The 26,938-nt window shown below is 46.6% G+C and overlaps 3 protein-coding genes across 5 annotated transcripts; 2 read left to right on the top strand and 1 right to left on the bottom strand.

Annotated features, from left to right (window-relative positions):
• Nucleotides 1-52: 52 nt before the first annotated feature.
• On the top strand, nucleotides 53-10,204 carry LOC109737833 (vacuolar sorting protein 18). Of its 2 annotated transcripts, none has more exons than XM_020296959.4 (24): nucleotides 53-371; nucleotides 1,229-1,562; nucleotides 1,646-1,858; nucleotides 1,958-2,097; nucleotides 2,181-2,276; nucleotides 2,723-2,790; nucleotides 2,907-3,008; nucleotides 3,749-3,887; nucleotides 4,012-4,152; nucleotides 4,218-4,337; nucleotides 4,535-4,591; nucleotides 4,683-4,742; nucleotides 5,049-5,156; nucleotides 5,300-5,460; nucleotides 5,919-5,997; nucleotides 7,156-7,218; nucleotides 7,327-7,460; nucleotides 7,751-7,856; nucleotides 8,180-8,368; nucleotides 8,482-8,709; nucleotides 8,898-9,053; nucleotides 9,328-9,489; nucleotides 9,598-9,717; nucleotides 9,800-10,204. In XM_020296959.4, exons 2-24 carry the CDS (start codon nucleotides 1,403-1,405, stop codon nucleotides 9,974-9,976), a joined length of 2,979 nt encoding a protein of 992 aa, XP_020152548.1. In that variant the 5' UTR covers nucleotides 53-371; nucleotides 1,229-1,402; the 3' UTR covers nucleotides 9,977-10,204. The 2 variants fall into 2 exon arrangements, with proteins under 2 accessions (XP_020152548.1, XP_020152547.1); XM_020296958.4 differs by having other exon boundaries at nucleotides 1,226-1,562.
• A 779-nt stretch (nucleotides 10,205-10,983) lies between these two features.
• LOC109737834 (ALA-interacting subunit 5) lies at nucleotides 10,984-13,801 on the top strand. Of its 2 annotated transcripts, XM_045229172.2 has the most exons (9): nucleotides 10,984-11,114; nucleotides 11,338-11,504; nucleotides 11,915-11,973; nucleotides 12,070-12,144; nucleotides 12,263-12,379; nucleotides 12,523-12,593; nucleotides 12,670-13,003; nucleotides 13,100-13,389; nucleotides 13,523-13,801. In XM_045229172.2, the coding sequence occupies exons 2-9, from the start codon at nucleotides 11,396-11,398 to the stop codon at nucleotides 13,548-13,550; spliced, it is 1,083 nt and encodes a 360-aa protein (XP_045085107.1). In that variant the 5' UTR covers nucleotides 10,984-11,114; nucleotides 11,338-11,395; the 3' UTR covers nucleotides 13,551-13,801. The 2 variants fall into 2 exon arrangements, with proteins under 2 accessions (XP_045085107.1, XP_020152549.1); XM_020296960.4 differs by lacking the exon at nucleotides 10,984-11,114 and having other exon boundaries at nucleotides 11,131-11,504.
• Nucleotides 13,802-17,929: 4,128 nt separating this feature from the next.
• Nucleotides 17,930-22,728, bottom strand: LOC109737835 (uncharacterized). Its single transcript, XM_020296962.4, has 9 exons — nucleotides 22,413-22,728; nucleotides 22,040-22,325; nucleotides 21,720-21,940; nucleotides 21,427-21,627; nucleotides 20,708-21,343; nucleotides 20,314-20,393; nucleotides 19,009-19,360; nucleotides 18,597-18,809; nucleotides 17,930-18,504 (listed from the first exon to the last, which is right to left on the bottom strand). Exons 1-9 carry the CDS (start codon nucleotides 22,455-22,457, stop codon nucleotides 18,178-18,180), a joined length of 2,361 nt encoding a protein of 786 aa, XP_020152551.1. The 5' UTR covers nucleotides 22,458-22,728; the 3' UTR covers nucleotides 17,930-18,177.
• Between the last annotated feature and the right edge of the window lie 4,210 nt (nucleotides 22,729-26,938).

Below are 26,938 nucleotides of genomic sequence, written 5' to 3'. Positions count from 1 at the left end.
CCAGAGGAGAAAAAAGCCCAACAAATAGTGGCTTACTCGTTCGGATCTCAGCGGGCTAGCCCAACAAACAGCGCACGGAGGGACACCGGGACAGACGCACCAGCCCGGCAGCCCCTGCTCGTCTCCGACCCCGGCTGCTCGGCTCCCGATCTCGCCTGCTCGCCGCCTGCCTCGCCGGACGCCGTCGCCCGTCGCTAGAGGGCCAGGATCCGCCCCGCCCGCTCAGCGCTCGGCGCCAGCGCGCCCCCCTGGCGCCCCTGCAAGCCGGCGCCCGCCGCCCAATCCGCCCTCCGCTGACTCCGGCACTCGGCCGGCAGCAAACCAGCAACCCCGCCCGGCGGCCAGCCTTTAGCCCGATTTGAGGACTTGAGGTAAGTTGTCCGCTGCGGCACTGCCCATTCCCCATGTTCTGATTTAGGGTTTGCTCTTTGCTGTCTATTGCATCAATCAGGTGGAAGAGTCAAGTCTATCGCGTTAACTAAACAATCAGGCTTGCTATCCAGTACATGAACACACAGTCCCGTGAACACATACACATAATTTTGATGTCCAGCACATGAACACTTGATCAGTGACATAATAATGGCGTGTCTGATTGTTTGCCACTCTTAACAAGTTACTCTAACAATGCCACTCTAACAAATTAAGAATGCCGTGTAGTCTTCTTTGAACTTCTCAGGGTTTGTATTATGTAGGCTTCTCTTATGCGATTTTTGGTATGTGTGTAAGACCATATTGATCTATTTCCATGTGGTATCGGTAAATTAATTAGAACGTTGGCATGCCATATTTGTTGTCAATTTTTGCTTAAGTGGATCACCCTGTTTTAAATCCTAGATCCGCCGCTGGTTCTGAGAAACAGAGAGAACTACTAGTCCGAGAACATGTAATAATTGTACAAGCACATGGATGCTTCCAAATCTCGTTGGCAATCTGTGTACCTACAACACATGGGTCTGCAAGCATTTGTGTTTTCCGCATAAGATGTATGGCAGTGAACAATTTATCTATGTTGTTTGTAAATTGGTTTGCTGGGAAGAAAACTTTACAGCTTTTTTTATTGTAATATTTAGCACTTTATGATCTTTGTAAATCGTTTTGGTGCTCATATTCTCGGTAAAACAGTACGAAATATCTCGGTGTTAGCTACTCAACACACTCAGTGAGGGTATTATAGACATTTCACATTTCAACAGACAGCTCATACAACAATTTCAAAATGCAGCAGTTAAAAAGAACTGGACTGCAGTTTCTCAGGGGATTCTGCACTCAACTGATTCCCTGGGCAGCCCTGCAGAATCCACTTCTGCAGAATCTGCAGCTGAAAAGAACTGGCCCAGTGATCCCAGACAAAAACTGACCCTGAGCCCAGAATCTCTGACGAACTCATCTACCGGCTGCCATGGACGCCGGCCAGCTCTTCTCCGTCGACCCCCTAGAGCGCCAGGCCGCGAGGGGCCACGGGGCCGTCACCTCTATGGCCGCTGGCAGTGATGTCATTGTCCTTGGCACCTCCCGTGGCTGGCTCGTCCGCCACGACTTCTCCTTTGAGGACGCCCTGGGCAAGTCTCCACCCCTACCCCTCTCCTCTCTCCTCTTCGCAGACCTGTTTTTGTTTGGCTAATAACTGTTGCCTCTCCTTCAGATATCGACCTCGGGGGCGGCCGCTCCGGCGACCATACAGTGCACCGGGTTTTCCTGGACCCCGGTGGCAAGCACTGTGTTGTCACGGTGATCCACCCGGGTGGCGCAGAGACATACTACCACCATGCCAGGTGGCCGCGCCCAAAGCCACTCCCCCGCCTCCGTGGCCTCCTCGTCAATGCTGTCGCCTGGAATCGCCAAGCCATCACCGAAGGTTTTTGCTGATCGATCCAACTATATTTTGATGATCGAAGGTCTTCTTTGCTGTTTCACTGTTCTTGATTGGTTACTCTCTGTGATTTTGTTGCTGCAGCGTCAACCAAGGAGGTGATCCTGGGGACCGAGGCTGGACAGATCTTTGAGATGGCCGTGGACGAGGCTGATAAGAAGGAGAAGTATGTGAAGTTGCTCTTCGAGCTCACCGAGCTGCGAGAGGGCATCAAGGACCTGCAGGTTTGAATTGTTGCTACCGGCGCCATGGTTCATTGCTTACATTTGTGTTGGAGGGAGTGTTATTGAGCAATTTGGTTGCGCAGATGGAGACAGCTGTGGTTGGGAATGCCACGAGATACTATGTGATGGCTGTCACACCCACACGGCTTTACTCGTTCACCGGCATTGGTTCTTTGGAAGTAAGTAGTGTTTCTCAATTTATTCGTTGCATCTTCCGATTTGGTATTGACTATCGATAGTGAGCCTATTTGTGAGAAAAACAACTTAGTTTAAATCAAAAGAATCATTGTTGATCTTGTTTACATCGAGTAACGTGAGTACGTGACTCGATAACATGGAAAATGCTATACCTTATACTCAGCCATTTCAAGTCAGTATGCCTTGTAGATTAATGTACATGATCAGAATTTAGAACGTACACTTGGAATGCCTTGTCATTCTGCTAGCAGCAGCAGATACTACACATTTTTCTGCAGAAGATTTTTATGTTGTGTTTCAGTTTTTCGGTTGCGATTTTGGTTTTGAATTTCAGACCTGCTTCAGCCAAAAGAAATCAGACATGCAAGATCTGTATATGCCCTCATTTTCTTAAGATATAGTCTAATATATAAACCTTGTTGCCCAGACTGTTTTTGCTAGCTATACCGACCGTGCCATTCACTTCATGGAGCTCCCAGGAGAAATACCTAATAGGTAAGTTTAACTTGGTCTTATTTTTACGATGCAGCAAAGGGACTGCCTTCTATACACTATTATTGTGCATAAGAATTTTATGTTTGTAACATATGTATCCATTGCATGGAGTCCAGTGAACTACACTTCTTTATCAAGCAAAGAAGGGCTAAACACTTTGGATGGCTTTCTGGAGCTGGAATTTATTACGGTGAACTCAATTTTGGAGCTCAACACAGGTGAAATATGTTGTTCCTATATTTAGCTTAATTCTGTTTTGTAATTTGTAAAGGAACTAGATCATGGCTTTGTATAACCAGATTGCACCTAACAATGAATTTCTGATATGCTCCTAGTACTCATATTTGTCTTAACTTTTTGAACATGAACTACTAATGCACATAATATGACTTAGACAGTCCACATGAAAATGGGATAATTAGATTCCTTTCTGGGGTTACTTCTAAAATATTGGCTTTGTGCCCATTTATTGTGACAGACATTAACGATCAATGTTTAGCTTAATAACATTAAACTGTGAGAAATCAAATTCTGTTTCCAAATAGAACGAACATTATAAGATGAGCCTAATGAATGCTTGTGTTACTCTAGATTTGCCTATGAACTTTAAATTCCATAATCTCCAGCTAGCTTCTTGAACCGTTCTTTTGGGGCAGGGTTCAACCTTTATTTATATCAAGCCAAGCACTAAGCCAGTTTTTTGGCACCAAGCTAGCTTAGTCATAACCCAAGATTAAACCTAATGTTAAGAAGCAAGGTCAAAGGTCAAGTGTCCATATGAGACTTTTTTAAAACCTATTGTTCCATCTCAAAAAAATTATGGTGCTGTTTTACTTTTTCTTGCTATAATAATATTTTAGTTACTGCTTTATTCTTGAACTATATATTGGGGAATTCAATTTAGAACACTTTATTTATTTAGTATTTGTTTTTATTCTTACTAATTTTAGTTCTGCAGCTCTACGAGTGGAGATGAAAACTTTGTGGAAAACAAAGGTTTCTTTGACTATTCAAAACTTGGAGATTCCAACATAAAACCATCATCATTTGCAGTGTCTGAGTTCCATTTTCTGCTCTTGATTGAAGACAAAATTAAGGTAAGATGGTTCTATAAATAGATTTGCATATTTTATGTGTGGTTTATTTTGCTCTCTTGAATTGTTTTTTATCTTCCCCACTACCTAGTACTTATAAAGGCATCACATAACCTGTATTTCTTAGGTAGTGAACAGAATCAGTCAGCAAATTGTGGAGGAGCTTGTAGTTGATAATACACCCGAATCTTCAAAAGGAATCATCGGGCTTTGTAGTGATGCATCAACTGGAGTTTTCTATGCATTTGATGAAACCTCCATATTCCAGGTTCGGAATTCTGCTGATACTTGCTTTTGAGTCATGTAATGTTACTAATATTGTTTGTCATTTAGGTTTCTACGTCTGATGAGGGTCGTGACATGTGGCAAGTGTACTTGGATATGAAGGCATATGCTGTTGCTTTGTCCCATTGCCTTAACCCTTTCCAGAGGGACCAAGTTTATCTAGTGCAGGTAATGTTTGTATTCCTAGAGATCAATGTGAAACGATGTTCATACATCTTGATGCATGTGAGCATGTTCGCAGAATCGTCCCATGCATTCTTTTGTGCTCCTGCATCATTTTCTTATATATGATGATATGCTGGATGTTATTTGGAATATTGCGATGATCAATGCCTTCTGTTATACAAAAACCATTTCTTTTGCAGGCTGATGCTGCATTTGCTGCAAAAGAATATTACATAGCAGCTTCATTTTATGCAAAGGTGAAAGCCATACTGTTAATTGTGTTCCTTAGTAGCTTTTCTTGCTATTTTGTTGTCCTTGTTCATTTGAGGACTTGTTCTTTGGTTTCAGATGAACTATATTTTATCATTTGAAGAGATCAGTTTAAAGTTTATATCCGTAGGTGAGCAGGTAATTTACTCAAAACTTAAGTACATTTTTGCATGCTTTTGAATGTACTATCCTTCTAGAGTACTCCTACTAATCAATATGCATTGTTGAAAAACTTCTGTGAGATCTATTCATTTATCCTGATCTTGTAGTTTTAGTACTTCCAATATTCATCATGACAAATATAGTATCATTAAGGTTGTGCATTTTACTTACATTAAGCTTTTGTTGTGCTTGGGTGCACTATTTCATAAGATTTTACAGTGTTACACTGTCTATGTCTTGTCGAATTTATGTCTGCAATCGTTGACTTTGTCTACTTGACAGGATGCTCTCAGGACTTTCTTATTGAGAAGGCTTGATAACCTCACCAAAGATGACAAGATGCAAATAACAATGATCTCGACTTGGGCTACTGAGCTGTACTTAGATAAGGTACCTACTGCCCATGATTCCATTATCCAGCATTGAAAATAATGTAACTTAAATTGCATTGATACTGGAAATATTGCTTCAATATTCGGTTGCATAACTGAGTTTGTGGGGCTTACTCGGTATATTTTGCACAACTTCTGTAGATTAATCGTCTCCTGTTGGAAGATGGCACAGGCACCACTACAAATACAGTAACAAATTCCAATAGCTCGGCATATCGTTCAGTAGTAGATGAATTCCGTGCGTTTCTCAGTGATAGCAAAGATGTATTAGATGAAGCAACAACAATGATACTGCTGGAAAGGTATGCCTATTATTGGTGCACACTACATCTCAGTTAGATTCTTAGTTTGGACATTCACATATATGCATACAGCATATTTTTGGACAACACATGTATAATGCAGCAGTTGAGACTGCATGTTGTATATTTGTGATAAGCTGAACATAAATGTGAAGCATCGATCTAAACTTGTGAATAAGCATTAAAACACCAAGGAACCTGAGATGATCTGAAAGCTAATTGATGTTTTTGTTATAACCTCAGAACATCTGTATATATATTTATATTCCGTAAGGTTATGGATTAAGAAGCACCGAGTTGTATAAATGGGCAAATGTAAAATTATGCCAATTCTGTAGTTTAGATGGTTCTTTTGTACTTGTAATGCATAATGCATGAGCTACCATTTGTTTTCTCTGTTTCAATGTATTGCTGGTTGCATGTATAAGCCCCTGATCTATCTCTTCAAATGTTGACAGTTATGGCAGAGTGGATGAGCTGGTGTATTTTGCTGGTTTGAAGGAGCAGTATGAAATTGTGGTTCATCATTACATTCAGGTCAGGCACTTATTAACTTAGAACATCTCCAACAGAACCCCTTTCCCCAATAAAAATCAGATGTTGGGGTAGTTGGGCAAAAATCCTGCTCCAACAGACCCCTTTCCATGAAAAATTATTGGGGACTCCCAATAAAACAGCCCGACTCCCCGCTATACTGGGGTAATTGACTCCTCCCAATACGAGTCCCAGTAAGTGCCACATCACCTGAGCCGCCGGAGCACCCGTCGAACCACCGCCGGAGCCATTGTGGTCGAGAGAGAGAGGGGGATATGTCTCATTGACAAGTGGGACCCATATGTTAGATTTAGTGTTGGGGAAAGAATTATTGGGAAAGGGCCAATAACCACTTCTTGGGGGTCTTGGGGGAGTTTTTTTGGGAACCTGTTGGAGATGCTCTTAAGGAAGGTGTTAACACTGTCGCTGTTGAGCGTACATGATGTCAAACACAAGTGCTCGCTAGTCTTATCATAATATTTTATGCCATGCTTTAGCGAAGGTCAGAAAGCAGCAGGCAAATTGCATACCCTTTCTAGCTATTTTTTTGGAAGCATGTTTCCTGTAGCATATGCAATGGAATAGGCTTGGGCCAGTTCATACCTTCATAAATGTCTGCCACTAAATTCCCTCTTCTCTTTTTCTTGAACAACTTTATTTTGTAAGTAAATTCTTATATGTGTAATGTGTAAAATAACAGAGGAATAGTCATTTCACATGATACACCGACCTATAAATGTCTCCAGACTTTCATCTTAATAATAACAAGCTAGGTCAATCTTGTGTCCTTGCTATAAATGTCTACCTCTAAATTCCCTTTTCTCTATTTTTCTTGAACAACTTTATTTTTTGAATAAATTTGTATATGTGTAAAAGTAATAGATGGAATAGTTATTCCACATGATACATCGATCTATAAATGTCTCCAGACTTTAATCTTTTATACGCTTGACTCAGCACAAGTGCTTTATGAAGTATCGCTGCGCTGGACTTTGTTCGACATGTTCTGTTGAACCCATTGCTTCACTTTGATGCACCGTATTCTCTGTAAAAATCATATAATAACACACAAATTTTTTATATCTATATGAGCATTCTTCTGCGAACCCATTGACCTTTGCTGAGGCATCGGTGCTGATTTCCTGCTGATTACTGGTTCAGCAAGGAGAAGCAAGGAAAGCCTTGGAAGTGCTTCAACGACATAATGTTCCAGTAGACCTTGTGGTACTTTTCTTGAACTCAAAAAATGGCGTCTTGTTTACCGCATGCAAGTTACCAGCTAAAGTTGTTAAACGAAGCGAAATTTTCACCTACAACTTTGTGTTCTTGCAGTATAAATTTGCCCCAGATTTAATCATGTTAGATGCTTACGAGACTGTCGAATCGTGGATGATGGCCAGAAACAAGTTGAATCCAGGGAAGCTTATACCAGCGATGATGCGTTATGTGAGCGAACCACATGCCAAGTATGATATGCAAACAGCTTATTTTCTTCTATTAGAATATGGTCTTGATGTAGGAACAACCGTACTAGCTTACTTCTGTTATAGTAAAAATATGTCTGTTATAGTAAAAATACATCTATTATATTGAAATGTTAATTTCAAATCTGCAGCTAAAAAACTTTGAATCAAACTATTAAAAGTATTTTAGTACCCATTGTTCTCAAAGCTCTAGCAACCTACAATCATGAGCAACTAATTTGTTCTGTTGTTTAGATGATATATGAATGTAAACATGTTAGCAATTCTCGCAGGAATGAAACACATGAGGTCATTAAGTACTTGGAATTTTGTGTCAAAGATTTGAACAATGAGGATCCTGGAGTCCACAATTTGTTGCTCTCATTGTATTCCAAGAAGGTATATTTTCTTGCCATAGTGCATACATTTGTTTCTCATGTGTGCTGTATGCCAAGAATGTACATTGTCTTGCCGTTCTTACATACTAAAAGGAAATGTCGAGTAATTTTATAATGATATTTGTCTTATTTCTGTTGAAAGCATTGACTTTATCCCCATGCATAATAGCAATGTCAATTACTGTTGCATTGTGCTCATGTCATCATTCATCTTTCCTGCATTCGTTTACCAGGTTGTAACTTGTGAGTGCCGTAAGTGAATATTTGCTGCACATACGAACTGATATTATATGTTTTCTATACTCTGGTCTGTCCCGTCTGCAGGCGGATGAGTCCCAGCTTTTACAATTTCTCGACACCAAGTTTGGGAGTGGACAAGCAAATGGACCTGAGTTCTTTTACGAACCCCAGTATGCTCTGCGTCTATGTCTCCAAGCAAAGAGGATGCGTGCTTGTGTTCGTATTTACAGCATGATGTCCATGCATGAGGAAGCTGTGGCACTTGCTTTGAGGGTAAACTTCACTATGTTTAATCTGAGGAGCATCTGTTGTGCCTTCACATATTGATGACTTTTGTGCTCTCATTTCCTGAGGTTCCCTAATTGCTGTACTTTATTGGTCGTTAGGTGGACTTGGAGCTTGCAAAGGCAGAAGCAGACAAAGTTGAAGATGATGAAGAGCTTAGGAAGAAGCTGTGGCTTAAGGTTGCAAAGCATGTCATCGAGCAAGAGAAAGGAGTCAAGAGGGAGAACATAAAGAAAGCTATAGAATTTCTATCAGAAACTAACAACTTGCTGAAGATTGAGGATATCTTGCCATTTTTCCCAGACTTTGTATTGATTGACGACTTTAAAGTAAGAAATATGAAAGTTCATACAGCCCAATCTACTTTGCACATATAAAACGACCTCCTAATGTCCATTTCGTCTTAAAGGCTCATGAATTCACGTTATCGTAGTTTACAATTACTGTTCCACATTTCAGTTTTAATTGTTCCATGCCCTTTTGTGTGGCAATAACAATGAAAGCATGTTTCAAACAGGAAGAAATCTGCAAATCTCTCAAGGACTATAACAGCCAGATTGAGCAACTGAAGGCCGAGATGGATGATGCTACGCGTGGAGCAGACAACATCAGAAGTGATATTGGTGCCCTTGCTCAGAGATTCACAGTGATTGATCGCGAGGAGGAATGTGGGGTAAGAGAATGATCCCTGCGAGGTCTCTTTGGTTTATTAGATTTACTGACTTGTGTGCCTGTTGCAGGTTTTATGTGATAATAAGTCATTAGTTTCCATCCCTCTGCAGCATGTAAAGATCCAAAGTTTATATCTGTCTTGTTAGTACAGCTTGTGTAGTGCACCCGCATTCTTTCCTGTTTTAGTGTAGATGGTTCAGGGTCATATGAGTTTTATGTACTTTGTTATCTGGCGCACCACATCATGGTGCTAATTCATTGTCCTGAACTAACAGGTATGCCGGCGCAAAATATTGACTGTGGGAGGATTGCACCAAGTAGGAAGAAGCTATACGTCTGTTGGGCACATGGCCCCCTTCTATGTGTTTCCCTGCGGACACGCCTTCCACGCGAATTGTTTGATTGCCCATGTAACTCGCTGCACCAGCCAAGTGCAAGTAAGTCTCCCTGCAGAAAGTTCAACTGTCTGTTCCATTTCTCAGTAGTAGAGACTAGGCTTAAGCCTGTGCAGTAGATGTTCAACTGTTCGTTCATCCTTTTTGTAGGCTGCGAGAATACTGAACCTTCAGAAGCAGCTAAGCTTGATGGACAGGAAAGCAGCAAAAGACAACGGCGGGACCGGGAACGGTGAATCTACTGTCAGCAGCGCACCAACAGTCGACAAGGTTGGGTGATGCTCACACTCTGATTATATACTGCAGCCTGCAGTTCTTATGCTGATGGCATTGTGATTAATTCTTTGAACAGCTGAGGTCACAGCTGGACGACGCCGTGGCGAGCGAGTGCCCCTTCTGCGGCGACCTGATGATCAAGGAGATCTCGCTGCCTTTCATTCTCCCTGGGGAGTCGGTTGAGAAGGCTTCATGGGAGATCAAGCCGCAACCGGCGTCTCAGAAGATTCTTCCGATGACCATGTCGATATGATGCTATGGATTCTAGGTTTTTTTGGGGTGGTTTTGGTTGTGTGCAGTCTCTGTATTTGTTCGGTGTTGGAAAGGAGAAGTGTTTCTTCATGCATAGAAACTTGGGGCTACCACCCCACATGGGCCCTTGTACAGCGCAAGATTCTACCATGCCGTTGGTTTTTGAAAGATGTATTTCGATTCAGTTGTGCTAACACACCACCAATAATGCAGTTGCGATTGACAAATATATTCCTTTGTATACATGCATCAAACCTGTTTTTTTTTTCAATTTCAAACGTCGACAGTTCATCTTTATGTGTTGATTGAACTTTATTTATGTAGTCAAAATAAATAAATTGGCATATCCAAGTGGGGTTGCGGTGAGATGATTATTTGCCCCTACTTCTTCTATGCACGCACCAAGATAAATGGAATGGGCCGTGGTATCCCAGATTGCTTTGCCGGACTTGACCTTTCTCCATCTATTTAAGCATATTGAGTAACAATCACGGCATAAGCACGCCGACTGTCCGCATAATTGATGACGATCATCATCACAAATGTCAAAAGCCAAAAAATAACAAATGCCGGTCACGCATCGTGGCGAGCAGCAGCCTAGCGCTTCCTGGCTTACTCAGCCCATAGAGACCCACAAACCAACAGACAAGACACACATGGAACAAGAACAAAATGCATGCAGCTGTGTGTAGCCCTTGTGCAGATATTGCTGGCTGTATTAGCTGTTGTTGGACACCTGGTTCTCGGCTCCACACCTGATTATCCAATGCTTCCCCTCCTTCCTACGTAGTTCCTTCCACATGCTCCACAGGCATTGCTGCCGAAACGCATCGGCAAGAACGAACCCAAGTCAGAGAAGCAAGCGCCTAAAAAAAGGGACGATCAACCAGCCCTGCCCCGGCCTCTGCATCGATCACCGTTGACGTACACGACGGCCGTATTATTATTATCGATCGATTGTTTAGCGACGCCAAATACAGACAAGAACACCCAACAGGCCGGCGTATGAATGGATGCAGACAGATAATATTAGTGGATAAAGACAGATAATATTTGATCCAAAGCCATCCATCCGGAGCAGGTGACCCGAGACTTCTCTGAGGGAGGGTTGGTTGATGCAGACCTCCGGTTAGGTTCAGGTAGGTGATGCTTGCCTTTCCGGTGGTTTGCAGGGACAGCTTGTCTCTCTAGCTAGCCTCCTTGCTTGCTTCCCCTCTACTCCTAATCCTAAACCTTGTCGATCCTTTCCTTTCCCTCCTTTTGCTGTGCCACCTCGCCATCACTTCTTGTTTAATTCCTTCTGACATTCGGGGCACCAAACCCCTCGCCTGTCTCTTCTCCGTTGCATACTTCTTGAAGCAGTTGCAGCCAGGAGTTCATCGTCATCGGAGGAGTGCTCTTTCTCGTGGAGGAGATTGCGATGCCGCCGGTGAACGGCGGCGCCGCCGCCGGACCGAGCTCCGGCAGTAGGGACGTCCACGGCCCGGCAGCAGCAGCCACCGCAGCGCCGAAACGCAACAGGCCTCGGTGTAATTAATCTCTCCCCACAGAGGCAGATTCTTTCTTGTTTTTCTCACGCTTGATTTGTTGTTTTTATTAGCCGTAGCTGCTTGATTCTACAAGTATATCCCTGAATTCTTCTTTTCTTTTAGCCTACTTTAATCTTTACTCTTCTGTTGGATGATCTGCAAGCCATCTGTTCGTAACTTGATACGCTGCAACTGAAAAGAACATTCCTAGCTTTCCTCAGAATTAGGTGAATCTAACTACTAAAGCTACAAGAAACCACAAGTGATTTATTCAATAAAATATAAAATATAAAATCAACAATTTACTTGATTAAAATCAGTAATTTACTCAATGGACGGTCATTTTCGTGGTTAAGGTTTACTAGAAGTACTGTACATACTAATCTCCAACCATTCTGTTGATTCTGAAGATCATGCATTTACTCAGCAACAACTCCCAGCATGCAAGCCTATACTGGCACCCAATATGGTGAGACCCCAATTGTTAGCCCAAACCTCATCATTTCACACCCTTTTTTTTTCAAATGTCTCATGTTTCACAAATTCAAACTCTGGACAAAACCAGGTCATTCCCATTCTTGTATTCGTGGGCTTACTTTTCATTCCGATTGGTCTTGCTTGCTACGCGGCTTCAAATAAGGTATGTAACTATATATCCTTGCAGTTGTGCTTCCTGTTGTTATGCATACAATTATGTAGTACTTGAAACTTCCCCTTCATCGAATTCGAGTTTGAAATAGTATCTTTCTTTCCGGCAGGTCTTCGAAGTGGTTTACCGATACGACACAAAGTGCGTACCGAAGAACATGCTTCACAACAAAGTGGGCTACATCCAGAACGCGTCGATAAACAAGACATGCACAATAAATCTCAAGGTAATTAAGAAAACAAAGAACAATTCCCATTAATTAGCATCGCCAATAAAGAAAAAAAGTGAACCATTTCGCGCCTTCAATCGACGAAAACGGCTTTTTGGTGAAATGAGTGCATCTTCCCTCTGTCCTTCAACTGCATGTAGATCCCCAACGCTATGAAGAGGCCAATCTTCATATACTACCAGCTCGACAGGTTCTACCAGAACCACAGAAGGTACAACGATTCTCACTGTCAAATTCATGCAAATTCAAAATTTGTCAGAATTCAAATTCGAGGTGGCCGGATTCAGGTACGCGACGAGCTTCAACATCGCGCAGCTGAGCGACCCCAAGGAGGAGGCGAACGCCGACATAAAGGACTGCAAGCCTGAAGCCTACGCCGCCAAAGGCATCCCCGTGGTGCCCTGCGGCCTCGTGGCCTGGAGCCTGTTCAACGACACCTACAGCTTCGCCCGGCGTCCCCGTCGCGCGGGCGGCATCGGCGGCGTCGAGGCGCTGAGGGTGATCAAGAGCGGGATCTCGTGGCGGAGCGAGCGGGAGCGGCTGTTCGGCAAGCACGTGTACCCCAAGAACTTCCAGAACGGCAGCCTCGTCGGCGGCGGGCGGCTCGACCCGAGAAAGCCCGTAAGTTCCCGCTCGTCTTGTTCATTCATGCCGACGACGATCGACGGATGATGATGATGATGACGCTGATGATCGGGAGGACCGTGGGGCGTGCAGCTGAGCGAGCAGGAGGAGCTGATGGTGTGGATGCGGACGGCGGCGATGCCGCGGTTCAGGAAGCTGTACGGGAGGGTGGAGGCGGACCTGGACGCCGGCGAGACGGTGGCGGTGGCGGTGCGGAACAGCTACAACTCGTACAGCTTCGAGGGGGGGAAGGCGGTGGTGCTGTCCACCGCGGGGCCGCTGGGCGGGCGCAACGCGTTCCTCGGCCGCGCCTACCTCGTCACCGGCATGGCCTGCCTCGTCCTCGCGCTGCTGCTCACGCTCGTCTGCCTCTTCTTCCCCATGTGCGTGAGCCGTCCATTATTCCGTCGCATCATCGCTCGCCGCCATGCCATTAATTCATGCTCTTGGTCGCCGATGATATGAGTATGATAGCCTCGAATGATCCTTCTCTGAGTCTTCTTATTACATGTGCAGGACAGAGGAGCATCTCCGGCTGCGGTAGCCGTCGTCCGTCCATGGATCATGTCGGCGAGCGTAGACTCGGCCTCTCTGGTTTGTTATAGACTGGCCTCCATTGTTGTTAGATATAGCAGATCACATCACTGTATGTGTATGTATATGTACAGTACAGCACAAGAATCTGAAGGTAGATTCAGAATGTACAGAACAGGAATGTGTGGGAGATGTACAGTATGTAGTACTGGTATCACTTCTCCAATGCAGCAACTATAAAACCGACAGATGTTCGAAAAATGGGATCAGCAAAGAAAATAACGCCTCAAGATATCGGTTTTTGTCGGATCGGATATTTCGAACGAAACAGGGCGAGCCGACTAGGACTAATTGGTTTGCTGCGAACCAATTAGTTCCAGTCGGCTTGCTGCGGGCCGACTGGAAGCCAATCGCCCTGTGGTGGGCTGACTAGGCCCAGTCAGCCTGCAGCAGGCCGATGGTGTATTATTTTTGAAAATAAAAATATAGACGTAATATTTATACAAATTAATTAAAAAAATGTATTATTTAAAAAAAATAGCGAGGATATAGGGTACATTGGTATGATAGTACAATCAGAACTTTCACAATACATTTCAACACTTTAGTATAAAGTGGTCTTTGGAGAGCAATAACTAGGCTTATAATTCTCCTTTTCTTTTTGTTTCTATATATTTTTACTTTATTTTGTTTTTGCAAAGGTCCCTCAACTCACAGCAAAAGAGAACCCCAAGGCTAGGTACTGCAAGACCAAAGCATAACCGTGAAAGAGCAAAGCTTTACATGCACTTCTTGTTTTGCTTGGTTATGAAAAGTGTATACATTACAAGGGTGAAGATTGCCAATTAAAGGAATAGTCGCATGGAGCCTGCATGCTGCAATGTTCAAATCCGACACCAAACACGGTGCAAACATTCAACATGAACGAAGCCAAAACAACTGTGGCGTGGACAAACTCCAGATGCTCCTTTGCCGATGTCCGAGGTAGACGAACATGTTGGGGGGAGGCTAATGAGAAAACGTGAATTTTTGGGGGCTAATGACTACACTTTATTCTATTCAAGACCCTACAATATATTTTAAGTCACTATATCAAGGTTGGGGGCCATTGCCCACCCACACGCACACACCCAAAGATCAACTTCTCCTTCGCCCCCTCACCCCTCTGCCAAAAATATATAAAAGAGGAGTCAAAAGTTACATACCATGGTTAGGAGAAGAGAAGGGTCGCGCCTAGACTTACCGGCGACAAAAGCAACCTCCTTGCCGCTCGAAATCACCACCAACCATGTTGCGATGACGTTAAGAGGGGCACACCTACTATCTGCAAGGGTGAGGAATCGAACTGTGGCCGTTGCGTTAGGGTAGTGAGGGGCTAACAAGTAGGACTAATCGAGATTTGTGTTAATGATAGAAAAAAATAAGTAGTTAACAAAACCAGTGGGTCTAACCAGAGGCCATCGGGTGCTGACAAGGGGATGGCGTGGCATGTGGCTGTGCGGGTTTTCTCACTGCTGGTTAGACTAGTCATAGTGGAAGTAACATGCATCCTCATGCAATGCCAACTATGTATACTGGTGACATGGAAAATATTAAATGAAAAAAAGACGATGGTGGTAACATATAGCATAGCGCTTTCCAAGAAAAAAATAAGTTTACAAGCTAATAAATACAACCATCTATAGTAGACTACTACTAGTGTAACACTAGTCTAAGTTATCCCAACTATTTACTAGCCTTAGAGCATCTCCAGCCGTTCGGCCCCCCAGGGCGCCGAAAAAGAGCGGCCTGGGGGTGCGCCGGCGATAAACTCGGCGCTGGGGGCGGTTCAGCACCCAGCCGTCGCCCCCAGGCGCCGAATTCAGCCCAGCTTTTGGCCTAAAAACGGCCCGATATCTGCGTGAATCGGCCCATATTCGGTGCGGTTCGGCGTGAATTTTCGCATACAAATAGAAATCAATTAGTTCATCACATAGTTCGGCGTATTTCGGCGTGTTTCATCACATAGTTCGGCGTGTTCAACAAATAGTTCACTACAAATTATATAGTTTAACAAATAAAAACTCAAGTTTCATCACACGTCATTCCCGGCCTCACCCTTGAGTCTCCATAGGTGCTCCACCAGATCCTGTTGCAGCTGATGATGCACCTGTGGGTCTCGGATCTCCTGACGCATACTGAGGTAGGCAGTCCAGGTTGCCCGTAGCTGGTGATCAACTTCGGCTAGAGGACCCTGCCTGTAGTATGGTTCAGTGTCAAACACTGGCTCTTCCTGCTCGCTCTCAATGATCATGTTGTGCAAGATGACACAGCAAGTCATGATCTTCCACATTTGATCTTTCGACCAGGTCTGAGCGGGGAACCGGACAACAGCAAATCGAGATTGGAGCACACCAAATGCCCGCTCGACATCCTTCCTGCAAGCCTCCTGAATCTTCGCAAACCAGGCGTTCTTGCCTCCTGGCACAGGGTTTGAGATGGTCTTCACAAATGTCGACCATCTCGGATAGATGCCATCAGCTAGATAGTACCCCTTGTTGTACTGTCGTCCATTGACCTCGAAATTCACCGGAGGAGAATGACCTTCAACAAGCTTGGCAAAGACTGGGGAGCACTGCAGGACATTGATGTCATTGTGAGTTCCTGGCATCCCAAAGAAAGAGTGTCAAATCCAGAGGTCATGTGTGGCCACTGCCTCAAGCACCACACTGCAACCGCCTTTGGCGCCATTGTACAACCCCTGCCAAGTAAATGGGCAATTCTTTCATTTCCAATGCATGCAGTCGATGCTTCCAAGCATCCCAGGAAATCCTCTTGCTGCATTCTGTGCTAGGATCCGAGCAGTGTCTTCCGCATTGGGTGTTCTGAAGTATTGCGGTCCAAACACTGCCACCACTGCCCGACAGAACTTGTAGAAACACTCTATGCTGGTGGACTCGGCCATGCGCCCATAGTCGTCGAGTGAATCACCGGGAGCTCCGTATGCAAGCATCCTCATAGCTGTCATGCACTTCTGGATGGAGGTGAATCCAAGTGTGCCGGTGCAATCCTTCTTACACTTGAAGTAGTTGTCGAACTCCCGGATGGAATTCACAATCCGGAGGAAAAGCTTTCGGCTCATCCGATAACAGCGTCGAAATGTTTTCTCACCGTGCAATGGAGCGTCGGCGGAGTAGTCCGAGTAGAGCATGCAGTAGCCTTCCAGACGATGCCGGTTCTTTGCTTTCACCCGCCCAAGCGCCGAGCCACCTCGCCGCGGCTTCTCACTGCTCGCGAGTAGGCCGGCGAGGGTGGCGAGCACCATGAGATGCTCCTGCTCCTGGACGTCGGCTTCGGCTTCCTCATCCAGCAACGCCGCAAGCGCCTCCTCATCTTCGGAGTCCATCGCCGGGCCGGGCAATTCACCGAACACCTTGTGGGCGAGGTGGGCGCAAGCCCGCCGGTGTACAGGCCCTGCGCGGCCGGAGCGCCGGAAAAGGTGCCGGGGGCGGCGGCGGAGAGGCTGCCTCGGCGAAACCCCTTCTTTTTCCCGGCGGGAGATGGTCTACCTAGCTGCGGCGGGCGGTGGTCGGCGCCGGGATCGGCAGGGTGGCGCAGGGTGGCGGCCGAGCGCGGGGGGTAGGAGGCGAATCTGGGCGGGTGGCTTGACTTTTTGCCTGCCAATGTGGCCCCAGGAACGCTTTTCCCTCGCGCCGGAGCCCCCTCGCGCCCCCCAATGCGCCGGGTTCGGCCTGCGAGCGCCAGCCGCAAAAACGGGCCAAGCCGGCAGAATTCGGCGTCCTGGGGGCGCGACTGGGCCATTTTTTCGTCGCCGACGCAAATAAACCGCCTGAGGAGGCTGTTCTGGGGGCGCGGCTGGAGATGCTCTTAGGAAGCCACTGCCCACTGTCATGGACAATGGGCTGGTCAACCAGATAATTTGACCGGTCAATAGGAGGCGTTGGACCCGTATATCATAGGGTGAACAATATAGGCAAAATAAACCAAGAAAGATTTGAACCCGCGCCGCCGAGGTCAAGGTCAATCAGATCATTTGACCGGTCGATAGGAGGCATGAGGCCCACATGTCATAGGATGAACAAACTAAAGGCAAAATAAACCCAAAAAGGATTTGAACCCGCGCCACCGAGGTCAAGGTGCAACCAATGACCAACTGTGTTCGATGTGTGTGCTTGCGACAAGTAGCAGCGCGGTGCAATTTGAGGCATGGGCTCGCAGGTCTACACGAAAACAAGAAAGAGGCGGCGTGCTTCGTCGGAGCAGGGCAAGGTGCCCGCCGACGTGTGTGGGTGCGTTCGAACAGGGCCCAAAGTTGGCACCTTCGGCCCATGGCGGAGACTGGCGACCAAACGAGCCTACTACTGAAAAATAAAAAAAAATATAAACCTCTTTTTATTTCATTTAGTCTGAATCAATGATGGCATTCCTCTGGGCTGCCTCTGATGTCGTCCCTTCAGGATATATATTTGAACTAATACAGTTCACAGCCATATCCTGTGGAAATGTTAAATTCAACCAGAAAAGCATTTAAAAACACAGATACATGACAACACCAAGAACAATCTCTTCCCTACAAAACTGTCGGTGCGAATTGCGTGAGCCTTCCAAAGTGTTCCTGAGATTTGTATTTACATCTTCTACTCGAGCTGTTTCGTCCAGTCGAAGGGCTCCCAGTCTTTCATGAAGCCGGCGACGGCTTGCTTCTGGTTATCCATGGACTCGTGCCTCCGGCGACGGTGCATGTCCTCCCCCGGCAACCGGAGCACCCCTCTGAGTACATTCAGCCCGAAACCAGCACCGAACTTGCTCTCGTCGTCTATCACGTGGACGAACCCGCGGTCCAGACCAAACTCCACGTGGAAGTAGGCGAAGTTCTCCGGGATGACCTGCCGCAGGTTACCGCTCGTTGGAATCAGCTTCTTCATCTCGTGCTGCGACCATTCCTCCTCAACTTCGTCGATTGCCTGGAGTAAACAGAAGGAATTTCGTTAGAACCACAAGCACAGGAGGCAAGATTGTTTGCAATTAGTCATGCAGAAAGCAATAGATAGCTGACCTTCTTGAAGTACATGGGCGCTTTGTTTGAAACTTCGCATGGGACAGGGATGCATTCAATCATGCAATGCCTCTGTTGCTTGACCAAGCTTATGACAGTCTCCATGAAAACCACATCCTTGTCCTGCTGCGCAAACATCTTTAGGAGGCACTTCTTGAAGTTGCGGATCTCCTCCCAGACATTTTTATCAACTGTTCTTGTTGAAGACTCGTGCTGCAAACATTTTAAAAACATAGAATCAATAAGAGTATAAGAAAATATGGACAATTCATAAGAGCTGCAATGAAAATCGTAAGGGTCCACAATAGGGTATTCAAAAGCACAATCGAGTTGAAGCAGGCTACTTCAACTTAAAGCAGAATGCACAGATGATTTCTTAATTGTACTTCCAGCACATGGTAAGTTGTCTCACCTGCAATGGAAGAATGACACAGTGCCCAGGAACAAGAGGCTCAAACTGTGGCAACATCAAGTAAGTGAAGTTCCCTATAGCAATAACCAGATGCTTTGGCCTGGATGGGTTCTCAAAGCAATACAAACAGCGCTCTTTCTGAGTTAAAATATGTCTCTGAGTGCCCCTATTCTCCTGATGTGCCTCTCTCGTCCTTTTGCCTTTCTTAGTGGGAGCATCACCATACTCATATTCATCCTCCACACTTTTACTCATGTTGTACTGTTTGTTGTGCATAATTTTATTTGCAAGATGGAGGTCAGCATCCTCTTCTCTTTTCCTGCGATCAGCTGCACTGGGCTTTATTGTATGCCTACAGTTGAAAAAGACTAATGCGTCAGGCAGACAAATAAACTAGAGATCTGCTGTTCAAACTAGAGTATATCCACACAGCAATACTGGTGCGTATTGTGTTTTGCATAATATGACACATGTAGGGATATAAGAAATATTTCAGGAGAGCAATTCAGTTGCATAGCATACAGCTAGGCCTGACAATTGTTACTGGCAACTAAGACATTGACATATAATGGAACTGAATGATCATTTTAGCGATGGATGATTGCTATCTTTAAGATTTCAGCATAGCCATGCAGATGCAGACACATTTCTTTTCTGGACTACAGTATGGATACCATCTTGGTCAATGCTGGGGTGCTAACCATTACCGTTATCTTGCAGAATCACATCATATGATAAGGTGGCGCACATCTTTAGATGAACAGGTATCAGTAATGTACTACTCCCTCCGTTCCTAAATAGTTGTCTTTCTAGACATTTCAAATGACTACCACATACGGATGTATGTAGACATACTTTAGAGTGTAGATTCACTCATTTTGCTCCGTATGTAGTCACGTGTTGAAATGTCTAGAAAGACAACTATTTAGGAACGGAGGGAGTAGTTCAGAATGACAACAAGGGTAGTTTGAATACATGAGGTTGCATCACTTCTTCAACCAAGCATCACAGACAAAAATGCTCAAACATCCAAAAGCAAAAAAGGCAAGTAGGGCATCACAAACCAAACATGTCTTAAACGGCACACACGGCACTTCCTTTTAAGAGTATTGAACAGAGAATAAGTAAAACATAATCATGAAAATATTCACGTGCTGCTTAGAAATTTTAGCATCTTAACCACGTTGAAGCAAAATTTGTTTCAACACGGAAGCAACAGACGGAATGCAACTCACAACTTAGGATAGGTAATAGGCAGCCATAGCATCAACTAGCAAGATGAATTCTAACATAAGATTGACAAACCTGGTTGAGCTATTTTCCTTTACATGCCTAGGCTCTTCAACAGAAGCACTCTGGTTTTCCAGCAGAGTCTCCATCTCTCTCTGAGGAAAAGAAAGTTATTAGTTAAGAACTCATGTGGCCTCTACTTGCAGTGTATGCAAGCACAAGAAAATTTGATAGAGCCACTGTAGGTTAACCATGTAGACAGTCCAAATTTTTATGCCAGCATTGTTTGATAGAGTACCTAGCACGCTTGGTTGCTAATTGTCAAGGAAATGTTGGAGAGGCTTTATGTGCATTCAAATGGATTAAATAATCACTGTTATGTTGTAAATTCAATTTCACAAACTAGTGATTGCTAATAAACTGGGGGAACAGTCTGTCAATTTGTCACAGTAACAATAGAGACACTTACCGAAAGTTGGTCAGCTTCTTCGTGCTTGCCTTTCATTCGGAGCTGCAGAACCTTCGCAGCTAATTGGTTTGCATTTAGCTTTTGAGTGCTACCTGAAGATGATATCTTTGAACTCTCCTGCTTTTGTGTGCTCACTGAAGATGATATCTTTGAACTCTCCTGCTGCTTTTGTGTGCTCACTGAAGATGATGTCTTTGAACTCTCCTGGTGGGCTTTCTGATCACTATCCCTTTTCTCGACATTTGAAACATTTGTATTTTTACTACCATGGTTACTGATTTTATCCATAAAGCTTCCATCGTTAGAAAATTTATTGATGCTTGCTAGTGCTGACGAGATGAGCGTTTGATCTTCAGAAGATATATTCTGTCTCTTCTTCCAAGGTACAGCATCAGGTCTGGGTTTCCTCATTGCATGATCCCGGGAGGAGACCCCTTGCAAATATTGGCGACCACCACCACTCTCTTCACCTCGCTGGTCCTCCTTCCGATCTACTTTGGAGGATTTCTCAGAGTAGTCTCCTTGTCCAGCTTTTCTACCCCTAATGGCCTGCAGATGGGCATAAGAAGGGGCAACTCTGGACGTTGATACTGATGCGGCTAAGTGACCCAATGAGCCCCATCTCTCTTCGACTACCTGCAGTGATTGAATAGGCTTGTAAGTTAGAGAATAACTAACTAAAATTGCATTCGAATAAGCATATGTGGTGATGCACACACCTCCTCGATCTTTCTACCTTCACGAGCTGCTTGCTCTTTTGCACGTTTCAAAGCCTTAAGCCGCCAGCTAGCACCTCCGTCACCGACAACAGAGGATGCAAGCAACTGACTGGCTGCATTTGCAGCGGTGGCTTCATCAGGATAGCCACTGCCATTGTCCCTCAAATAGGGATTCATTTCTTTCGGGTTAGGTTTCTTCACCTGTCATCGTCAATAATTGGAGAAAAAAAATGAGATAATCAACTGAACACACATGAACATCAACAAGTTCTGTTTGAAGTGAATAATGTTACCTCTTCATGTGTAGCCTCAAATTTCTCCTCGTTATCAGCCCTCTGAGCACGGCTGCCCTCCGGCTGACTGCTGCTTGCCGATTTAAGCATCCATTCAAGCCCCATCTCCTTCCTGACAACCTCACTCGCCCTCAACCCCTCACCTCCCATCTCCTCCTCCTCTTCATCCTCATCCTCATCATCGTCACTTGCAGCGCCTCCTCGCTTCCCCTTGCCACTGCCTGCACCGGCAAATGCCACGCGATTAAGCACAGTCCACCCTGAAAAATCCTACTGACCAAAGCAACACCTGAACCAGAATCCACCAAGTTCACTATTACCTCTCCCTTTGTCAGATTCGCCGCTGGATTCATCCTCGTCGGAGAAGTCGCGGCGCCCCCCGCGGCGCTGCTTCCTACGGCGCTTGCTCCGGCTCAGCTCCTTCTCCTCCTCCTCGTCGACCGAGTCGTCCGACCCCTCCTCCGAGCTGTCCGACCTGCGCCGGCTCCTCCGCCGGTGCCTCCGCCTCCGCTTCTCCTCCTTGTCTCTCCTCTTGCTGCTGCTACGCTTGGTGCGCGTCTTCCCGGCGGAGCCGTCGGATCCCGAGCCGTCGCCGCCTCCTTGCTTCTAGAGAAAGGAGTAAATCAAATCAAATCAAATCAAACCCCGTGCGCAGATTGAGAAGTGGAAGGTAGGGGATGCAAGGGAGCTCACTGGCACAGCCTTGTCGCGGGGTACGACTTTGGCGCCCAGCAGCATGGCGGCGGAGGGGAGGGTTTCGCCAACGAGGGGGGAGGCGAAGGGGGTCAGCGGCGGCGGGGATCCGGCGCGGTGGAGAGGGGTCTGGTCTACTCGCCGGAGGGGGCGTCGGGGGCCGGCGGACTTGGGGAGGCGTGCGTCCGGGATTGGGGCGTAGGCGCACGGTGTTTTGTGGGGAGCTCGGCGCGGTGGAGAGAGAGGGAGGTGCCGTCGGATTCCGGCTCCGGTCGGTTGCAACACCTCGGCGCGGCGGCTTCCGCAGGCGGTGGCTGTCCTGTTTGCTGGGCTGGGCCTAGTCCTGGCCATCTCCGGCCCGGCCCTGTCGGCCCACCCAGGCCCGGCCCTAAAATCCAGGCCTAGGCCCGATGGGCTTGCCCATGGGCCGGGCTTGGGCCTGAGTTTTGAACCGACCAGCAGGGCCTGGACGGGCTTGGGTTTGGCATATTGGCATTTTAAGGAAGAGGCCCGGCCCACGGCCCTAAGCCCTAAGGGCTTTTCAGGGCTTTTTACCAGATGGGTCGAGCTTGGGCTTGAAAAGTAGGCCTGATGTGTTGGAAATATGCCCTAGAGGCAATAATAAATGGTTATTATTATATTTCTTTGTTCATGATAATCGTCTATTATTCATGCTATAATTGTATTGTCCGGAAATCGTAATACATGTGTGAATACATAGACCACAACCTGTCCCTAGTAAGCCTCTAGTTGACTAGCTCGTTAATCAACAGATAGTCATGGTTTCCTGACTATGGACATTGGATGTCATTGATAACGGGATCACATCATTAGGAGAATGATGTGATGGACAAGACCCAACTTAAGCATAGCATAAAAGATCGTGTAGTTTCGTTTGCTAGAGCTTTTCCAATGTCAAGTATCTTTTCCTTAGACCATGAGATCGTGCAACTCCCGGATACCGTAGGAGTGCTTTGGGTGTGCCAAACGTCACAACGTAACTGGGTGACTATAAAGGTGCATTACGGGTATCTCCGAAAGTGTCTGTTGGGTTGGCACGGATCGAGACTGGGATTTGTCACTCCGTGTGACGGAGAGGTATCTCTGGGCCCACTCGGTAATGCATCATCATAATGAGCTCAATGTGACTAAGGCGTTAGTCACGGGATCATGCATTGCGGTACGAGTAAAGAGACTTGCCGGTAACGAGATTGAACAAGGTATTGGGATACCGACGATCGAATCTCGGGCAAGTAACATACCGATTGACAAAGGGAATTGCATACGGATTGATTGAATCCTCGACACCGTGGTTCATCCGATGATATCATCGTGGAACATGTGGGAGCCAACATGGGTATCCAGATCCCACTGTTGGTTATTGACCGGAGAGGCGTCTCGGTCATGTCTGCATGTCTCCCGAACCCGTAGGGTCTACACACTTAAGGTCCGGTGACGCTAGGGTTGTAGAGATATATGTATGCGGAAACCCGAAAGTTGTTCGAAGTCCCGGATGAGATCCCGGACGTCACGAGAGGTTCTGGAATGGTCCGGAGGTAAAGATTTATATATGGGAAGTCTTATTTTGGTCGCCGGAAAAGTTTCGCGCTTTATCGATATTGTACCGGGAGTGCCGAAAGGGGTCCGGGGGTCCACCAAGGGGGTCCACCAGCCCCGGGGGGCCACATGGGCTGTAAGGGGTGCGCCTTGGCCTATATGGGCCAAGGGCACCAGCCCCAAGAGGCCCATGCGCAAGAGATAAGAAAGAAGGGAGAGTCCTAAAGGGGGAAGGCACCTCCGAGGTGCCTTGGGGGGGAAGGACTCCCCCCCTGGCCGCACCCTTCCTTGGAGGAAGGGGCAAGGCTGCGCCCCCCCTCTCCCTTGGCCCTATATATAGTGGGGGGAAGGGAGGGCAGCAACACACAAAGCCTTGGGCGCCTCCCTCCTCCCCTGCAACACCTCTCTCTCTCTCGCAGAAGCTCGGCGAAGCCCTGCCGGAGACCCGCTACATCCACCACCACGCCGTCGTGCTGTTGGATCTCCATCAACCTCTCCTCCCCCCTTGCTGGATCAAGAAGGAGGAGATGTCGCTGCACCGTACGTGTGTTGAACGCGAAGGTGCCGTACGTTCGGCACTCGGTCATCGGTGATTTGGATCACGGCGAGTACGACTCCGTCATCCACGTTCATTGGAACGCTTCCGCTCGCGATCTACAAGGGTATGTAGATGCACTCCTTTCCCCTCGTTGCTAGTAGACTCCATAGATGCATCTTGGTGAGCGTAGGAAAATTTTAAATTATGCTACGATTCCCAACAGTGGCATCATGAGCCAGGTCTATGCGTAGTTACTATGCACGAGTAGAACACAAAGAAGTTGTGGGCGTTGAGTTTGCCAATTCTTCTTGCCGCTACTAGTCTTTTCTTGTTTCGGCGGCATTGTAGGATGAAGCGGCCCGGACCGACCTTACACGTACACTTACGTGAGACAGGTTCCACCGACTGACATGCACAAGTTGCATAAGGTGGCTAGCGGGTGTCTGTCTCTCCTACATTAGTCGGAACGGATTCGATGAAAAGGGTCCTTATGAAGGGTAAATAGAAATTTGTTGGAAATATGCCCTAGAGGCAATAATAAATAGGTTATTATTATATTTCCTTGTTCATGATAATCGTTTATTATCCATGCTAGAATTGTATTGATAGGAAACTCAGATACATGTGTGGATACATAGACAACACCATGTCCCTAGTAAGCCTCTAGGAGACTAGCTCGTTGATCAATAGATGGTTACGGTTTCCTAACCATGGACATTGGATGTCGTTGATAACGGGATCACATCATTAGGAGAATGATGTGATGGACAAGACCCAATCCTAAGCCTAGCACAAGATCGTGTAGTTCGTTTGCTCAGAGCTTTTCTAATGTCAAGTATCACTTCCTTAGACCATGAGATTGTGCAACTCCCGGATACCGTAGGAATGCTTTGGGTGTGCCAAACGTCACAACGTAACTGGGTGGCTATAAAGGTGCACTACGGGTATCTCCGAAAGTGTCTGTTGGGTTGGCACGAATCGAGACTGGGATTTGTCACTCCGTGTAAACGGAGAGGTATCTCTGGGCCCACTCGGTAGGACATCATCATTATGTGCACAATGTGACCAAGGAGTTGATCACGGGATGATGTGAGTTACGGAACGAGTAAAGAGACTTGCCGGTAACGAGATTGAACAAGGTATAGGGATACCGACGATCGAATCTCGGGCAAGTAACATACCGATGGACAAAGGGAATTGCATACGGGATTGATTGAATCCCCGACATCGTGGTTCATCCGATGAGATCATCGTGGAACATGTGGGAGCCAACATGGGTATCCAGATCCCGCTGTTGGTTATTGACCGGAGAACGTCTCGGTCATGTCTGCATGGTTCCCGAACCCGTAGGGTCTACACGCTTAAGGTTCGATGACGCTAGGGTTATAGGGAAAGCATGTACGTGGTTACCGAATGTTGTTCGGAGTCCCGGATGAGATCCCGGACATCACGAGGAGTTCCGGAATGGTCCGGAGGTAAAGATTTATATATGGGAAGTCCTGTTTTGGTCACCGGAAAAGTTTCGGGTGAAATCGGTAATGTACCGGGACCACCGGGAGGGTCCCGGGGGTCCACCAAGTGGGGCCACCAGCCCCAGAAGGCTGCGTGGGCCAAGTGTGGGAGGGGACCAGCCCCAGGTGGGCTGGTGCGCCCCCCCACCAAGGCCCAAGGCGCATGGGAGAGTGGGAGGGGGCAAACCCTAGGTCCAGATGGGCCTTAGGGCCCATCTAGTGGGGCGCCTCCCCCTCTCCTCCCCTTGGCCGCCCCCTTGATGGGATCTAGGGCTGGCTGCCTCCTCTTGGGGGTGGAAACCCTAAGGGGGGCGCAGCCCCCTTCCCCCCTATATATACTTGAGGTTTGGGCTGCCATACACACACGAGAAAGTCTCCTTTTGGTGCTGCCCTACCCCTCTCCCTCCTCCTCCTCTCCCACGGTGCTTGGCGAAGCCCTGCGGGATTGCCACGCTCCTCCACCACCACCATGCCGTCGTGTTGCTGCTGGATGGAGTCTTCCCCAACCTCTCCCTCTCTCCTTGCTGGATCAAGGCGTGGGAGACGTCACCGGGCTGCACGTGTGTTGAACGCGGAGGCACCGTTCTTTCGGTGCTTAGATCGGAATCAACCGCGATCTGAATCGCTACGAGTACGACTCCCTCATCCGCGTTCTTGCAACGCTTCCGCATCGCGATCTACAAGGGTATGTAGATTCACTCCCCTTCCCCTCGTTGCTAGATTACTCCATAGATTGATCTTGGTGATGCGTAGAAAATTTTGAATTTCTGCTACGTTCCCCAACAGTGGCATCATGAGCTAGGTCTATGCGTAGTTTCTATGCACGAGTAGAACACAAAGTAGTTGTGGGCGTTGATGTTGCCAATTCTTCTTGCCGCTACTAGTCTTATCTTGTTTCGGCGGCATTGTGGGATGAAGCG

The sequence above is a fragment of the Aegilops tauschii genome, chromosome 5, assembly GCF_002575655.3.
Source record: "Aegilops tauschii subsp. strangulata cultivar AL8/78 chromosome 5, Aet v6.0, whole genome shotgun sequence".
Lineage (NCBI taxonomy): Eukaryota > Viridiplantae > Streptophyta > Magnoliopsida > Poales > Poaceae > Aegilops > Aegilops tauschii.
The sequence above is the reverse complement of the archived record's forward strand: the minus strand, read 5'-3'. Positions and strand labels throughout refer to the sequence as shown.

What these genes read in the sequence shown, in the direction of transcription:
- LOC109737834 (XM_045229172.2), top strand. Translation starts at nt 11,396, where the DNA reads ATGCCGCCGGTGAACGGCGGCGCCGCCGCCGGACCGAGCTCCGGCAGT. An exon ending in GGCTCGACCCGAGAAAGCCC is followed by an intron (nt 13,004 to 13,099) that starts GTAAGTTCCCGC and finishes TGGGGCGTGCAG; the next exon opens with CTGAGCGAGCAGGAGGAGCT. An exon ending in GTCTGCCTCTTCTTCCCCAT is followed by an intron (nt 13,390 to 13,522) that starts GTGCGTGAGCCG and finishes TTACATGTGCAG; the next exon opens with GACAGAGGAGCATCTCCGGC.
- LOC109737833 (XM_020296959.4), top strand. Translation starts at nt 1,403, where the DNA reads ATGGACGCCGGCCAGCTCTTCTCCGTCGACCCCCTAGAGCGCCAGGCC. An exon ending in CTCCTTTGAGGACGCCCTGG is followed by an intron (nt 1,563 to 1,645) that starts GCAAGTCTCCAC and finishes CCTCTCCTTCAG; the next exon opens with ATATCGACCTCGGGGGCGGC. An exon ending in CTGTGGCACTTGCTTTGAGG is followed by an intron (nt 8,369 to 8,481) that starts GTAAACTTCACT and finishes ATTGGTCGTTAG; the next exon opens with GTGGACTTGGAGCTTGCAAA.
- LOC109737835 (XM_020296962.4), bottom strand. Translation starts at nt 22,457, where the DNA reads ATGCTGCTGGGCGCCAAAGTCGTACCCCGCGACAAGGCTGTGCCA. An exon ending in AAGAAGCTGACCAACTTTCG is followed by an intron (nt 20,394 to 20,707) that starts GTAAGTGTCTCT and finishes TCTTTTCCTCAG; the next exon opens with AGAGAGATGGAGACTCTGCT. An exon ending in GTGTCATTCTTCCATTGCAG is followed by an intron (nt 18,810 to 19,008) that starts GTGAGACAACTT and finishes AAATGTTTGCAG; the next exon opens with CACGAGTCTTCAACAAGAAC.